Source organism: Heptranchias perlo, chromosome 2 (assembly GCF_035084215.1).
Source record: "Heptranchias perlo isolate sHepPer1 chromosome 2, sHepPer1.hap1, whole genome shotgun sequence".
NCBI lineage: Eukaryota > Metazoa > Chordata > Chondrichthyes > Hexanchiformes > Hexanchidae > Heptranchias > Heptranchias perlo.
In genome coordinates, this window is record NC_090326.1 from 108,213,847 (window position 1) to 108,230,272 (window position 16,426).

Consider the following 16,426-nt stretch of genomic DNA (forward strand, 5'->3'; position numbering starts at 1 on the left):
ATTTACTAAATTTTTCTTTGTAGTCTCAAAGAATTGAAAAATTATTAAGTAACCACTAAACATAGAAATGTATACGTTACAACACAGAATAGGTCATTCAGCTATTCAGTTTTTTAAGTTTCTGTTGCTTTCTGTTCTAAATCTCTTGCATTTAATCTTGTATCTATGGCCTTGTTCTTGACCCCATAACGACTGGAAACAGTCTGCTTCTATCTCCCCTGCCTCCATCCTTTTTTATAATTTTAAACACATCTACCATAATCTGCATTGTTCTAAGGCAGGGGGGAGAAACACATTTTTCAAGTCTGTCTTGAATATTTTTATTTCTTCATACCAGGCAGCATCCTAGTGAATCTGGTGTACCCTCTGTAAAGCCTCTATCCTTCCAGTTGTACGAACTCTTCATAAGAAATAGGAGCAGGAGTATGCCATACAGCCCCTCGAGCCTGCTCCGCCATTCAAAAAGATCATGGCTGATCTTCAACCTCAACTCCACTTTCCCGCCTGGTCCCCCTTTTCCCTTGATACCCCTAGAGTCCAAAAATCTATCTTTCAGCCTTTAACATATTCAACAACTGAGCATCCACAGCCCCCTGGGGTAGAGAATTCCAAAGATTCACAACCCTCTAAGTGAAGAAATTCCTCCTTATCTCAATCCTAAATGGCTGACCCCATATGCCCCCTAAGTCCAGACTCTCCAGCCAGGGAAAACAGCCTCTCAGCATCTACCCTGTCAAGCCCTCTCAGAACCTTATGTTTCAATGAGATCACCCCTCATTCTTCTAAACTCCAGAGAATATAGGCCCATTTTACTCCATTTCTCCTCATAGAACAACCGTCTCATCCCAGGAATTAATCTAGTGAACCTTTGTTGCTCTGCCTCTAAGGTAAGTATATCCTTCCTTAGATAAGGAGACCAAAGCTTTACACAGTATGTCAGGTGTGGTGTCACCAAAGCCCTGTACAATTGTAGTAAGACTTCCTTACTCTTGTACTCCAACCCCTTGCAATAAAGGCCAACATGCCATTTGCCTTCCTAATTGCTTGCTGTACCTGCATGTTAACTTTGTTTCATGTACAAAGGCACCCAAATCTCTCTGAACACGAACATTTAATAGTTTCTCACCATTTAAAAAAAAATTGTTTCTATTCTTCCTACCAAAGTGAATAACCTCATTATACTCCCAACTGCCACCTTCTTGCCCAGTCACTTAACCTGTCTATATCCCTTTGCAGACTGTCCTCCTCACAACTTATTTTCCCACCTTGCTTTGTATCGTCAGCAAACTTGGATACATTACACTCTGTCCCTTCATCTAAGTCATTAATATAGATTGTAAATAGCTGAGGCCCAAGCACTGATTCTTGCAGCACCCCACTAGTTACAGCCTGCCACCTGAAAATGAGCAATTTATTCCTACTGTTCTGTCTGTTAACCAATCCTCTATCCGTGCTAATATTACCCCAACCCTAAAATGTACACCATACTGAAGCCTTATTAAGGTTTTATATACGCTCATTACCTCTTGACTTTTGTGTTCTGTTCTTCATGATAAAATCTAGAATTCCATTTAGCTTTTTTGAACCACCAAATCAATCTGAGGTGCTGTTTAATGTCCATTGAACCTTTATCCCCAAATCCTTCTGCTGTTCCGCAGCCCTGAACCTACTTCCATCGTAGAATGGTTACAGTACATAAGGAGGCCATTCAGTCCATCGAGCTCATGCTGGATCTCTGCCAGAACTTTCAGAGCATAATTACTATTTTTTTTTAACCAAAATGCATCACATCCTCCAGTGTATGAGCCAGAACTGTGGCTTTTGTACAACCTCATGCACTTAAGAACATAAGAAATAGGAGCAGGAGTAGGCCAATCGGCCCCTCGAGCCTGCTCCGCCATTCAATAAGATCATGGCTGATCTGATCCTAACCTCAAATCTAAATTCATGTCCAATTTCCTGCCCGCTCCCCGTAACCCCTAATTTCCTTTACTTCTAGGAAACTGTCTATTTCTGTTTTAAATTTATTTAATGATGTAGCTTCCACAGCTTCCTGGGGCAACAAATTCCACAGACCTACTACCCTCTGAGTGAAGAAGTTTCTCCTCATCTCAGTTTTGAAAGAGCAGCCCCTTATTCTAAGATTATGACCCCTAGTTCTAGTTTCACCCATCCTTGAATATCCTTACCGCATCCACCCGATCAAGCCCCTTCACAATCTTATATGTTTCAAATAAGATCGCCTCTCATTCTTCTGAACTCCAATGAGTAGAGTCCCAATCTACTCGACCTCTCCTCATATGTCCACCCCCTCATCCCCGGGATTAACCGAGTGAACGTTCTTTGTACTGCCTCGAGAGCAAGTATGTCTTTTCTTAAGTATGGACTTCAAAACTGTATGCAGTATTCCAGGTGTGGTCTCACCAATGCCTTATTTAACTGCAGCAATACCTCCCTGTTTTTATATTCTATCCCCCTAGCAATAAAAGCCAACATTCCGTTGGCCTTCTTGATCACCTGCTGCACCTGCAAACTAACTTTTTGATTTTCTTGCACTCGGACCCCCAGATCCCTTTGTACTGCAGTACTTTCCAGTTTCTCGCCATTAAGATAATAACTTGCTCTCTGATTTTTTTTCCTGCTAAAGTGCATAACCTCACATTTTCCAATATTGAATTGCATCTGCCAAATCTCTGCCCACTCACCCAGCCTGTCTATATCCCCTTGTAGGTTTTTTATGTCCTCCTCACTCTCTACTTTCCCTCCCATCTTTGTATCATCTGCAGACTTTGATATGTTACACTCGGTCCCCTCCTCCAAATCGTTAATATAGATTGTAAAGAGCTGGGGACCCAGCACCGACCCCTGCGGAACACCACTGGCCACTGGTTGCCAGTCCGAGAATGAACCATTTATCCCAACTCTCTGCTTCCTGTTAGATAACCAATCCTCCACCCATGCCAGAATATTACCCCCAATCCAGTGATTCTTTATCTTGAGCAATAATCTTTTATGTGGCACCTTGTCGAATGCCTTCTGGAAGTCTGAATACACTACATTCACTTGTTCCCCTTTATCCACCCTGTACGTTATGTCCTCAAAGAACTCAAGCAAATTTGTCAGACATGACTTCCCCTTCGTAAAGCCATGCTGACGTTGTCCTATTAAATTATGTTTATCCAAATGTTCCGCTATTGTCTCCTTAATAATAGACTCCCAAATTTTACCCACCACAGATGTTAGGCTAACTGGTCTATAATTTCCAGCCTTCTGCCTAATACCCTTTTTAAATAACGGTGTTATATTAGCAGTTTTCCAATCTGCCGGGACCTTTGCTGAGTCCAGAGAATTTTGGAAAATTATTACCAAAGCATCCACAATCCCTACTGCCACTTCCCTCAAGACCCTAGGATGTAAGCCATCAGGTCCAGGGGATTTATCCGCCTTGAGTCCCATTAATTTACTGAGTACCAATTCCTTAGTGATTTTAATCGTATTTAGCTCCTCCCCCCCCAGCCCCCTGTTTGTCCAGTGTTGGGATATTCTTAGTGTCCTCTACCGTAAAGACTGAAACAAAATATTTGTTCAGCATTTTTGCCATCTCCATGTTTCCCACCATTAATTTCCCGGTCTCATCCTCTAAGGGACCTATGTTTGCCTTAGCCACCCTTTTTCTTTTTATATAACTATAGAAACTCTTGCTATCTGTTTATATTTTTTGCTAATTTCTTTTCATAATCTATCTTCCCTTTCTTAATCAATCCTTTCGTTACTTTTTGCTGTCTTTTGAAGACATCCCAATCATCTATCCTCCCACTAAGTTTGGCTACCTTATGTCCTTGTTTTTAGTCGGATACTATCCTTAATTTCTTTACTTAGCCACGGATGGCTGTCATTTCTTTTACACCCGTTTTTCCCTCCGTGGAATATTTTTTTTTTGAAAGTTGTAAAATAACTCCTTAAATGAACACCACTGTTCATGTACCGTCTTACCCTTTAATCTATTTTCCCAGTCCACTTTAATCAATTCCACTCTCATACCATCATAGTCTCCTTTATTCAAGCTCAGTACGCTTGTTTGAGAACCAACCTTCTCGCCCTCTAATTGGATATGGAATGTAACCATGTTATGGTCACTCATTCCAAGGGGATCCTTAACTAACTAGGACATTATTAATTAATCCTGGCTTATTACACAGGACCAGGTCCAAGGTTGCTTGCCCCCTTGTAGGATCAGTTACATACTGCTCAAGAAATCCATCCATAATACACTCAATAAACTCTTCCTCAAGGCTGCCCTGCCCAATTTGATTTGTCCAGTTAATATGATAGTTAAAATCCCCCATAATTATAGCTGTTCCCTTATTACATGCCCCGACTATTTCCTGATTAATACTTCTTCCAGCAGAGTTGCAACTATTAGGAGGCCTATATACTACGCCCACTAGTGTTTTTTTCCCCTTATTATTCCTTATCTCTACCCAAACTGTTTCATTATCCTGATCCTTTGTCCCAATATCATTTCTCCGTATTAGTGATTCCTTCCTTTATTAACATAGCCACCCCACCTCCCCTTCCTTCCTGCCTGTCCTTCCTGATTGTTAAATACCCTGGCATATTTAATTCCCAGTCGTTGTCACCGTGCAGCCATGTTTCTGTAATGGCCACAGATCATACGCATACCCAGTTGTTTGTGCCATTAACTCGTCCATTTTGTTACGAATGCTACGTGCATTCAGATAAAGAACTTTCAAATATGTTTTGTGACACTTAGTTCCTGCTTTTTCCTTTTTTAACACTTTACCTTTTACTCCATACCCTCTGTCTCCTCCTGACACGCTTTCCTCTGTCTCCTCCTGACACGCTTTCCTCTGTCTCCTCCTGACACGCTTTCCTCTGTCTCCTCCTGACACGCTTTCCTCTGTCTCCCTGCTCAGGTTCCCAACCCCCTGCCACAGCTTTGATGCTGGGTTAATCGCCTTACGCTTTCTAGTTTTTATTTTATCCGTCGTGCCTGAAGTACACTTTCTTTCCACTGCTCTACGCTTTTCCCTTTCACTTGTTCTTGAACAACTGTTTGTACTATTTGTATTGTAGATTTCCCCTGGGTCTTCCCCTCTCTTGCTGCTCTCAACTTTATTCCCTTCTGACTCCCCGCTCAGGTTCCCACCCTCCTGCCACTCTAGTTTAAACCTTCCCCCACAGCACTAGCAAACACCCCCGCAAGAACATTTGTCCCGTCACGCTTGTACAGGTCCCACCTTCCCCAGAACCGGTCCCAATGTCCCAGGAATCTAAATCCGTCCCTCCTACACCATCCCTGCAGCCACGCATTCATCCTGTCTATTCTCCTGTTCCTATACTCACTAGCACGTGGCACTGGTAGTAATCCTGAGATCACTACCTTTTTGAAGTCCTGCTTTTTCATTTATCTCCTAACTCCTTAAATTCACCTTGCAGGACCCCATCCCTTTTTTTACCTATGTCGTTGGTACCAATATGGACCATGACTACTCGCTGTTCACCCTCCCCCTCCAGAATGCCCTGCAGCCGCTCCGTGACATCCTTGACCCTAGCACCAGGGAGACAACATACCATCCTGGAGTCACGTTTGCGGCCGCAGAAATGCCTATCTGTTCCCCTTACAATTGAATCCCCTATCACTATAGCCCTGCCACTCTTCTTCCTCCCCTCCTGTGCAGCAGAGCCACCTATGGTGCCCTGAACCTGGCTCTTGCTGCTTTCCCCTGATAAGCCATCTCCCCCAACAGTATCCAAAGCAGAATATCTGTTTGAGAGGGAGATGGCCCCAGGGGACTCCTGCTCTTTAGTCTGCTCTGGCCTAGCATTTTATCAACTGAAAATTACCCAAATTGGTGAATCAAAGTGTCAGCATTGACTTTTATCTGCAGCTTCTATGAGGGATCTTTGTCAACAATGTTGATTACAATTCTGTCCTGAATTTGTGTGTTTTTTGAGCTAATTTCACAAGTTTTAGCCAGTTCTTGGGCATTTTAGACACATGGGGCTTGATATTAGCAGGGCAGCAGGTTCGCAGTGGGGGTCTATTGGGCGCGTGGGTAACGCGCCTGGTGAAAACAGTCTGCCCCACGCGCGATCATGGGCTGATTGGAGCCACTTACCTGGTCTTCTGGGTTCCCCGCTGCTGAGCTGCGCGTCGGGCGGACTGCGCATGTGCAGTAAGGTGTCAGCTGGAGGAGCTCTATTTAAAGAGGCAGTCCTCCACTGACTGATGCTGCAAGAAATAGGAGAAATTACAGCATGGAGCAGCCCAGGGGGAAGGCTGCTCCCAAGTTTAATGATGCCTCACTCCAGGTATCATTGGATGGGGTGAGGAGGGGGAGGACAGAGATTTCCCCCCCCCCCCCCCCCCCCCCGGGCGGGAGGAAGTGGCCTGCCTCTGCCACCAAGAAGGCCTGGCTCAAGGTGGCAGAGGTGGTCACCAGCATATCGTACACCTGCATACAGTGCAGGAGGCGCTGCAATGACCTAAGTAGGTCAGCCAAAGTGAGTACACTTACTCATTCCCCTACACTCTGTCTGCCACATCACCGCCCCCACCCCACATCTCCTTCTGCACTGCCAACACTACTCTGTCACATCACACCTCACACCCACTCGAAGCTTATCCTCATCTTACCTGCACTTACTCACCTTGCCGGTACTCATCCTGCCACTACCACTCAACCCAATCCTCATACAATCTCATGGCTCTCTCATACATCTCTTTCACAGTCAGCCTCACTCAACCTGCCACTACCTGTGCTGCGGCCACAGGGCATGCATCACATATGTGCAATAGGCAGCGTAAGGCAAATGTGTTGTGAGCATGAAGGGGATGCACAAGGGTGTTTGAGGATTTGTCATGGTTTTTACTTCTGTAATGTGAGTTGCTCAGAAATTAAATATATTATATTGGCACCACTACTGCCACGTCTTTGCGAATCTTGTCTGGTTTGTGCAATAATGCCCTTTCCTGAGGATCACAATGAAGACCCACACCTGATGCCACCCATTGTGTCACTGCAGAGTGGGTGTAGGTGTATTTGCAGGGCTCTTTTGTGCAGACGACTGAGACGTCGGCGATGTCCCCAGTGGCACCCTGGAAGGATGCGGAGGAGACGTTGTTGAGGGCAGTGGTGACTTTGAGAGCGGCAGGTAAGATGATGCTGCTCGGGCCAGCCGGGAGCAGCTTGGCATGAAGGAGGCTGCAGATGTCCACGAGTACATGTCGAGTGACTCTGAGCCTCCGTGTGCACTGCTGCTCAGAGGTCCAGGAAGCTGAGCCTCGGTCTGTGGACCCTGTGGCGAGGGCAGTGCCCTCTGCGACGCATCTCTCTCTCTGCCTTTGCCCTCCCTCCTGCTGTGCAGGTGGATGTGTCACAGCACTGTGTTGTGGAGCTCCACATGTCAGAGGTGGACGGCGAGGCTGGTGATGCTGTTCGCCCTCCGAGGAGGTCATGCCTGCAGCTACGGCGGCTCCCATCCGGAAGATGTACATCTGAGGGGGTCCGCAAGGTAGGTTCATGTGTCTGGACCAACTGTGCAAGTTGGTGAATTTGATTGTTAGGAGGAGGGTGGTGGAGGCCAAACTTTGTCCAAAGTGACAGAGTGGCCTCCTGCAATGAGTGAGGGTCTTCCCACCAGCGCCCCCCCCCCCTCCCAACCTGTCAAATGGACCTTTGCAGCTGCCACAGGCTGATAGCTGCAACGCGTCCATTTCAACTGGGAGTGTTTTCCCCCAGTATGGGAAACAGTCCCAGTTGTTTGTAAAATCCCACCGCTCCTGAAATATCTCCTTAATCAGGTCTGTTAACGACCTGAAATACCAGAATAAATACTGTTAAGTGGCACCCCACTGGCTTTAATTGCCTGCAGGAGTCCCACATGCGGGGGCTGCGCGTGCACATCAGCGCGTCTGTGGGGAACCCAGAAGTGGGCGGGTTGGAGCAGGGCTCCCGACTCGCTCCGTGATTACCCGATTTTCGGAGCCCCCTGCCAGGAACGCACCTGATTGTGGGTGCTAATATCGAGCCCATGATTCTAGTTTATTTTACTGTGCTGGCAGAAGACCATCTTTTCATAAACTAGGTGGCATTTTCAAACAAAGTATTCATTTGAATTTTTACTAACTGTTATTTTTCTGAATCTCTGACTTAAAGATTTATAAATGTGCTGTTTCTTGTCTCGATCATAAACAAAAGTACTAACCTTTATCACTGACCTCTCGGATAGTTCAAGATTGAGAAAAGGCTATGAAAATCTTACTTGCTTTTTTTCCCCACAGCTAATTTTTTTTAAATTCACTTTCTAGTGAAATTTAAATATGCTGAGGAAACTCTGTACTCTATGGATAGCTATATGGTTTACGTTACTTCTGACACCATTTTGTATGACTAGGCCAAGGCTAGTCTTGGATATTTGCTAAATAACTAAACCATTTTGCTTTGGTAATAGACAGCTTCCCAAAGCATCCAGCAACTGCTTAAATAAATACTAAACATTCCAGTGGTCTATCACCTGATTTGCTTGAAGGAACTTCATTCTTATCACATTTGTGGAAGCAAATGCAGTTAGATCTTATACATCACAAGGTGCATATGTAAATGGTTATTGAAACTTCTGGATGCCAAAAATAAATCTTGACCAGCAAATCAGCATTTGTCCAAAGTGTTCCACTTTAATTCCACTCTTTAATAGAAGAAAGTAATGCACTTAATGTGGCTTTTCTATTTTAAAAACATAAATTTTCTTGCCTCCGTGAGGACCTTTTCACTAGGCTTCTTTAGTGCCATCAGTTCTAGGGAGGGACCTAGAATGGATCTGTTGTAAATAGTGTGGGGCTATGACTTCAAAATGGTTTCCGAGCTGCCCAACTCCAGAAAACCCTAATACAAGCTGGCAGATTTGAAATTACACTCTTGCTCCTTCCACCGGCAATTTGTAATAGAGCGACTGAGGGATATACAGGGAAAGTTTGTAGAATTGGCTTGGAGCCACCTAGCAGGGAGGGAATCCCTACCCAAGAGGTCTCAATGGTGGCAAGAAAATGTACTTTCTTTAAAAAAAAAATGTAAATCATTATTTCCTTTTTTAAAAAAGGATGACTTTCTTTCCTCTAACTATCATCGATAACTGGTCTAACAAGTGGCTGATTACATATTTTGCAATGAATACCATTACATGTTCTAAACTTTTTTCTCTTTTAGGTAACTCTGTCCGAGAAGACTACAGATTACATCACACCTTCAGCAGTGAAATGCAAAACTTCTTAAAAGCATCGCCTGGGCAGCTGGTTACGATGCAGCCTGAAAAATTTCAGTCTCCACATGAGTCCAAAATGCGCACTTTAACTATTAAGGTAAGTGTTTCCCTGTTGCTCTGCCCCTCAAACAACTCCTGGACTCACACCTCCACATCGATCCTGGACATTAGTTTCTTGGTGCTCCAAGCTGACTCCACCCTACCCTATCTATAAATCAATTTAATCCCACCTTGGGACTTCTGATCTTAACTTTGGACTCTTATTGTCTCCTCCCTGTCCTCTCTTTACAACTAGGACATATCTATCCTAATCATTGTCATGCCTATGTAACTGTGTTGAGTTAATCGCCACCAGCAAACTCTAACCCACCAGACGTGCCATTCAGTTGGTTCTTTTCCCAACTAGGAAATCCATATGGCAGGTCACCAAAGACTGTATTTTGACTAGAAAAATTCAGTGAGATATTTTCTATTGTCATTGGGTGAAATTCTCCAGACTAAATACTGCCATCACTTTCTTCACTGTCTTTCTCCCTGTTTCTCTTCCCCCACCCCCCACCCCCCATCATAACTATTACACTTTCCCAGACTCATTTGAAATATGAAATTATGCTTTTTTACAAATTGGCTTGCATGTATAAAACTTGATCCTTAATTCATTATTGCAGGAGACCACGTCTCAGTCTGATGTGATGGATTTTATTACAAATAATGCTGTGCCTTTAGTTGGACATCGTAAGCAAAGCAATGAAGCAAAAAGATACAGCAAGCGCCCATTAGTGGTGGTATACTATGGCGTAGACTTCAGTTTTGATTATCGTGTGGGTGAGTATGGTGCACAGCATTCAAAAGCAGATCAGGAATTAAGATTTCATTTTTTCGTTCCTTTCAAAATTAGGCATGTTTAAAATACATTGTTCTAACTGGAATTCAAAATGCTTGGAACCACAATCAGTTCAGTAACATTGTTTTCTTCCTTTTTATAAACTTAGTACATACAGCTCCTATCTAAGTATACTTGAGCTCCCCTCCCAAGTCTCAGTGGGTAAATTGATTATGCTGTACAATACAGACCAGGAATGTCCTGGGTTTGATCACTGGTCTGTGCTGAGTTAACTGATATGGGTGGTGATGAGCATACTATTTGTATTCAGTCCTCCAGGTTGAGGAAGGGAAGCCACTGCTGCCACTCCCAGTCACCTCTAGCGGAAAATGCATGTACGTAGATGTTGGATGAAGAAGGGATTGAGCTTGGCTTTTATTTTCTCAAAGCCAAATAGTCATGTCTAGATTTTCTGTAGGAAGAATAATCACTTGGCCTGTGGATGTGTCATGCTAGGGCAGTTTCATAGGTAGCCCCTTTAGTAGAAGAGAAATGTGGGTTTGTTGTATGTCTTTACACTGAAATGTAGCTGGGACGTGTAGGTTTCACAAAACTTCAGGAACTCATTCATTTTTGAAGAATATTGAGTTTTTTCTTAACTTTCAGATTTGTTTAAAATAGCAAAATCTAGCTGTGTATAATAGTGATTTTCTCTGGGCAAAAAAGAATGATGCAAGATTTTATATTTTTCCCATTTGCAACAATGTGACAATCATTGTAGCATTGTTCTCCTTGGTACAGCAGTCATCACCATAAACTAGAGTCCATGGGGCTTACAAGCAGTCTTGCAGTCCACAACCAGATCTGGCTTGACTACCTGAAGCAGTACTGCCTCTTCCTTCTCATGAACAAATCGTCCTATTGCTTTGGTCTTGTCTTCCAGAATGACCCCAATCATATTTTCTCTCTTCTACCACCAACTGCTTCCTTCAACTTCACCCCAATTAGGCTCACTTTTGATAATTGATGTGAGAAGCTTATGGATTACATTTATCTCCAGGCCATCTATATTGTTTCCTCTGTCTCCATCACCTGCACTTCCCACCCTACCTCCTCCCTGAATTTTTCATAAGACATTCCATGAAGCCTACAATCTACTCCCTGGACCCTCTTTCAAACCAGATCCTGACTACTCAAATATCCTTTTTTTTTGAGTTCCTTGTTTGCTGACTGTCATCTCCCCATATCCTTGGACACTGTTTCTCCCTTTCTCTCCTCCCCACCCCCCCCAAAAAAAAACAAAAGCCCATTCTCTATTCCTCCTGTTTTTGAAAATTGCAGCAGTATCTCTAACTTGCAGTTTCTCTCCCAAGATCCTCAAATGCATTGTAGTCACCCAGTTTTGTGTCCACCTCTGTTTGAATCTTTCCAGTCCAGTTTCTGACCCACCCAAACCACTAAGACCACTGGAACCAAAGTCACTGATGACATCCTGTGATTGGCTCACTTTCTTTCCTCATTCTCAACCTGTCTGCTGCCTTTGCTGTCAACTATTTTATTCTCCTCCACTGCTTTCTCAGCATGACACTACACTTTTGTGATTCCACTCCTATCTATCCCAATGTAGGAACAGGAGTAGGCCATTTAGCCCCCATAACCTGTTCTGCCCTTCAGTTTTTTTTTATTCGTTCACTGGATTTGGGTGTCGCTGGCAAGGCTGGCATTTATTGCCCATCCCTAATTGCCCTTGAGAAGGTGGTGGTGAGCCGCCTTCTTGAACCGCTGCAGTCCGTGTGGTGACGGTTCTCCCACAGTGCTGTTAGGAAGGGAGTTCCAGGATTTTGACCCAGCGACAATGAAGGAACGGCGATATATTTCCAAGTCGGGATGGTGTGTGACTTGGAGGGGAACGTGCAGGTGGTGTTGTTCCCATGCGCCTGCTGCCCTTGTCCTTCTAGGTGGTAGAGGTCGCGGGTTTGGGAGGTGCTGTCGAAGAAGCCTTGGCGAGTTGCTGCAGTGCATCCTGTGGATGGTGCACACTGCAGCCACAGTGCGCCGGTGGTGAAGGGAGTGAATGTTTAGGGTGGTGGATGGGGTGCCAATCAAGCGGGCTGCTTTATCTTGGATGGTGTCGAGCTTCTTGAGTGTTGTTGGAGCTGCACTCATCCAGGTAAGTGGAGAGTAGATGGTGGAAAGGCTTTCGGGAGTCAGGTGAGTCACTCGCCGCAGAATACCCAGCCTCTGACCTGCTCTCGTAGCCACAGTATTTATATGGCTGGTCCAGTTAAGTTTCTGGTCAATGGTGACCCCCAGGATGTTGATGGTGGGGGATTCGGCGATGGTAATGCCGTTGAATGTCAAGGGGAGGTGGTTAGACTCTCTCTTGTTGGAGATGGTCATTGCCTGGCACTTATCTGGCGCGAATGTTACTTGCCACTTATCAGCCCAAGCCTGGATGTTGTCCAGGTCTTGCTGCATGCGGGCTCGGACTGCTTCATTATCTGAGGGGTTGCGAATGGAACTGAACACTGTGCAGTCATCAGCGAACATCCCCATTTCTGACCTTTATGATGGAGGGAAGGTCATTGATGAAGCAGCTGAAGATGGTTGGGCCTAGGACACTGCCCAACCATCATGGTTAGATCATGGTTGACCTGTGACCTAACTCCATATACCTATCTTAGCCCCATATCCCTTAATACCTTTTGGTTAACAAAAATCATCAATCTCTGGTCATTACTACATCTCTAACAGCTTCTCTTCTGGTAATTGCAAGTTCACCTGTGTACTGTATGGTGGTTGCTGTCACAGGCTGAGCAAGATTGTGCACAACTTCAGTATTTTGCTCAACATAGACTGGATGTAGGAGTGTGAAATTCAGTCTATCAAGACTTTATTTTCCATCTGTGATATTGCCTGTTTGCATCCTTCTCATTCATTCTTTCTAGCACCTTTTGATAGATGCGTGTAATGGTCTCACTTCACTCTAGTGTAATTTATTTCCAGTGCTCTATCGTAGCTGCACTCTATGCTGTTCTGACACTGGTTTACTACTACTACCTCAGTCCTCATGCTCCACCTGTCCTTGTCCTATGCAATTCTTTCTCCAGCCCCCACTTTTTTCTTTTAGGCTTTATTTCCTCAAGTGCTTTCATGTGAGAAGCACTATATAATTGTTCTCACCAACAGAAATATGTTACTGCATGACAATTTTTCCCAAGGAAAGTAGAATTTAGTGTACTTTCCTAATTCTTAACAGGATTTTATACAACATTTAATATTAAACATTTTGTACTTAATCAAAGTTAATTCTTATATATTTGTACTTCTATCAGCTACTCAGTACTGGCGGAAGAAAGTATTGGAGGTAGCGAAGGATTTCCCCGAGTATACTTTTGCAATTGCTGATGAAGAGGATTATTCATCAGAACTAAATGACCTGGGTCTAGCAGACAGTGGTGAAGAAGTGAATGTGGCAATTCTGGATGTAGCTGGCAAGAAGTATGCAATGGAACCAGATGAATTTGATTCCAATACACTGAGGGAATTTGTATTGGCATTTAAGAAAGGTACAGTATCAAATATAACTGTGAAGAAAACCAAATTATCTGCTCTTGTATTTGGTTTTGGGATGCTTGTTGAATTCAGAACACTACACATCACTGAATCCTTCCTTGCTATTGTTTGTTTAATCTGCATTTTTTTAAACTTAAAATGGGGAGAGAGCTGAGAGGTTTGTTTATCCAGAGTGACTTCCTGTGGTTTTGTCACTAATATTGAGTGGTGAAGTTTAAAACGCCAATACCAACTTCATATGTAGAAAATGAACTGGATATTCTAACACTCAATCAAATAATCTACACTTCTACAAATGTACTTTTTTATTTAAAAAGCAGTGTTGGGCTCCTCCTGGTGGTTTAGTGGACAAGTGCACTTTGGGTGCTTTGATACTGATCCATAAAAACTACATTTGATTTCAGTCTCCTTTGGGGAAAGAAGAAATATCAACTAGGGTTCTTGCACTTGATTGCTGTTTGGTGGTCTGTTAGAATCTGCAGGTGTGTACATCGAATGAGGACAGGATTTGATATGCTTTATGAATTCATGCATGTTTGGCAACACTCCTGCTCCTATTTCTTATGTTCTTATTACATAGCCTTATAGTAAGAATTGCTATTTAGGTGAGGTACAGGAGACTGGTATCTGTGGAACTGTACCTCCTGATACACTGCCTTGAGGAAAGGAGGGGGTGAGGAGAGAATAATGTAAGAGTATGTAAAGTGCATTCTGAAGATAAATATGTGGAGAATTGTCTTCAAAAAATCATGTCACTGTATGCTTCAGTCTAATGGCCTTTCCCAGCAAATCAGAGTATAAGAATATAAGAAATGAGAGCAGGAGTAGGCCCCTCGAGCCTGCTCCACCATTCAATCAGATCATGGCTGATCTTCAACCTCAACTCTACTTTCCTGTCCAATCCCCATATCCCTTGATTCCCCTCAAGTCCAAAAATCTATCTATCCTCTGCCTTGAATATATTCAGTGACTCAACATCCATCTGGGGTAGAGAATTCTAAAATTCACAACCATCTGTGAAGAAATTCCTCCTCATCTCAGTCTTAAATGGCTGACTCCTTATCCTGAGACTATGCCCCCTAGTTCTAGACTGTCCAGCCAGGGGACCCAACCTCCCAGCATCTACCCTGTCGAGCCTCCTCAGAATCCTGTGTCTCAATTAGATCACCTCTTCTAAACTCCAGAGTGTATAGGCCCATTCTACTCAATCTAGAGCGAGCCATAATATGGGAAAAGAGAAAGTCTGGATGGTAAACCAGAACTTGAAGAACTGAAAAGTTGACTTGCGGTTTAATTAGTAGTGTGCTACCCATATCCTGTCAGATGCCCATCCTTGCTAACCATTGTTGGCTCCGGTCCCCAGTGCCTCAAATTTAAAATTCATATCTTTATTTTTAATTCCCTCCCTATCTCCAACTCTTCCAGTGCTAACTCCTTACCCCCCCCCCCCTTTGACTCTGATCTCTTGTGACCTTCTCTCCCTTACCTCAGTTAGTGGGGGTCTTTCAGCCACCTGAATCCTGCACTCTGGAATTCCCTCTCTAAACCCCTCGGCTTTTCAACCTTTAAAAGCCTCCTAAAAACCATCTCCTAATCAAGTTTTTGGTCACCTTTCTTAATATCTCCTATAGCTCAGTGACTTTTCCTTGCACCTCTGTGAAACACCATGATGTTTTTCTGTTAAAAGTGCTATATAAATGCTCGTTAGCTGGTGTTCTAAATTTCATTGAGGTATTCTATCCATAATGTTCTGTTTTTACACATATCCCTTTTATGTGCTGTTTTGTCTTTCTTTTATACAGGTAAATTAAAGCCTATTGTTAAGTCACAACCAATCCCAAAGAGTAACAAAGGACCAGTAAAAGTAGTGGTGGGCAAGACATTTGCTGAAATAGTTATGGACAAAAAGAAAGATGTCCTAATAGAATTCTATGCACCTTGGTGTGGACACTGCAAACAAATGGAGCCCATATATTTGGAACTTGGTAAAAAGTACAAAAATGAGGAGAACCTGATCATTGCAAAGATGGATGCAACAGCAAATGATGTACCAAATGATAAATACAAAACTGAGGGATTCCCTACCATTTACTTTGCTCCAAGTAACAATAAAGACAATCCTATTCAATATGACCAGAGTGAGCGAGACCTTGACTCTTTGAGCAAATTTGTGGAAGAACATGCAACCAAGCTATCAAGAAGCAAAGATGAGCTATAAGAATTCTGTACTATATCCAGTTGTAGGGAACCTTGGAAGGGGAACAGAAATTTCTAACCATGCAGTTTGGATTTAAGATGAAGTGACCAGTTCAAAACCTTAATTCCTAAAAAAATCACTGGGAATAAGAGATTAGACCTTGTCTGCCAGAGAAATTTTGTTACAACCAGTGTAATCAAGGTATTTGCCTAGAATGTGTGAAATCACTATTTTGTGAAGTTTGTATGGTTTGTCACTCGATTTATATTTTGGTTAAAAAATCTTCAAATAAAGACAACCCAAGGAATTAATGTTTGCAGATTTATTTCTCTGTACGCCTTCTCTCTTCCCTCAACTCTTTTCAACCCCTCCCATTAGCTGGAACAGTGGGTTTTTAATCCTCCACCTACTGCCTGTTTCAAGTATAACCTGAGTTGGACAAAGAAAATTATGCATGTGGCAGGTCAGTTGAGTTTCCCAGTCCATTTGTTTGGACTCTGAATGTAATTTAGTGCTAAAGGGCAGGATTGTATTGTGCACTTGCA

The 16,426-nt window shown here is 43.4% G+C and overlaps 1 protein-coding gene across 1 annotated transcript in view; it reads left to right on the top strand.

Annotated features, from left to right (window-relative positions):
• Positions 1-16,188, top strand: part of pdia4 (protein disulfide isomerase family A, member 4) — a 41,996-nt gene extending 25,808 nt beyond the window's left edge. The window contains exons 7-10 of the mRNA XM_068005616.1: positions 9,231-9,382; positions 9,954-10,110; positions 13,444-13,677; positions 15,487-16,188. Of these exons, the coding sequence (XP_067861717.1) occupies positions 9,231-9,382; positions 9,954-10,110; positions 13,444-13,677; positions 15,487-15,902 (959 nt within the window). The 3' untranslated portion in view covers positions 15,903-16,188. The remainder of the gene's footprint in view (positions 1-9,230; positions 9,383-9,953; positions 10,111-13,443; positions 13,678-15,486) is intronic.
• The last annotated feature ends 238 nt before the right edge of the window (positions 16,189-16,426 follow it).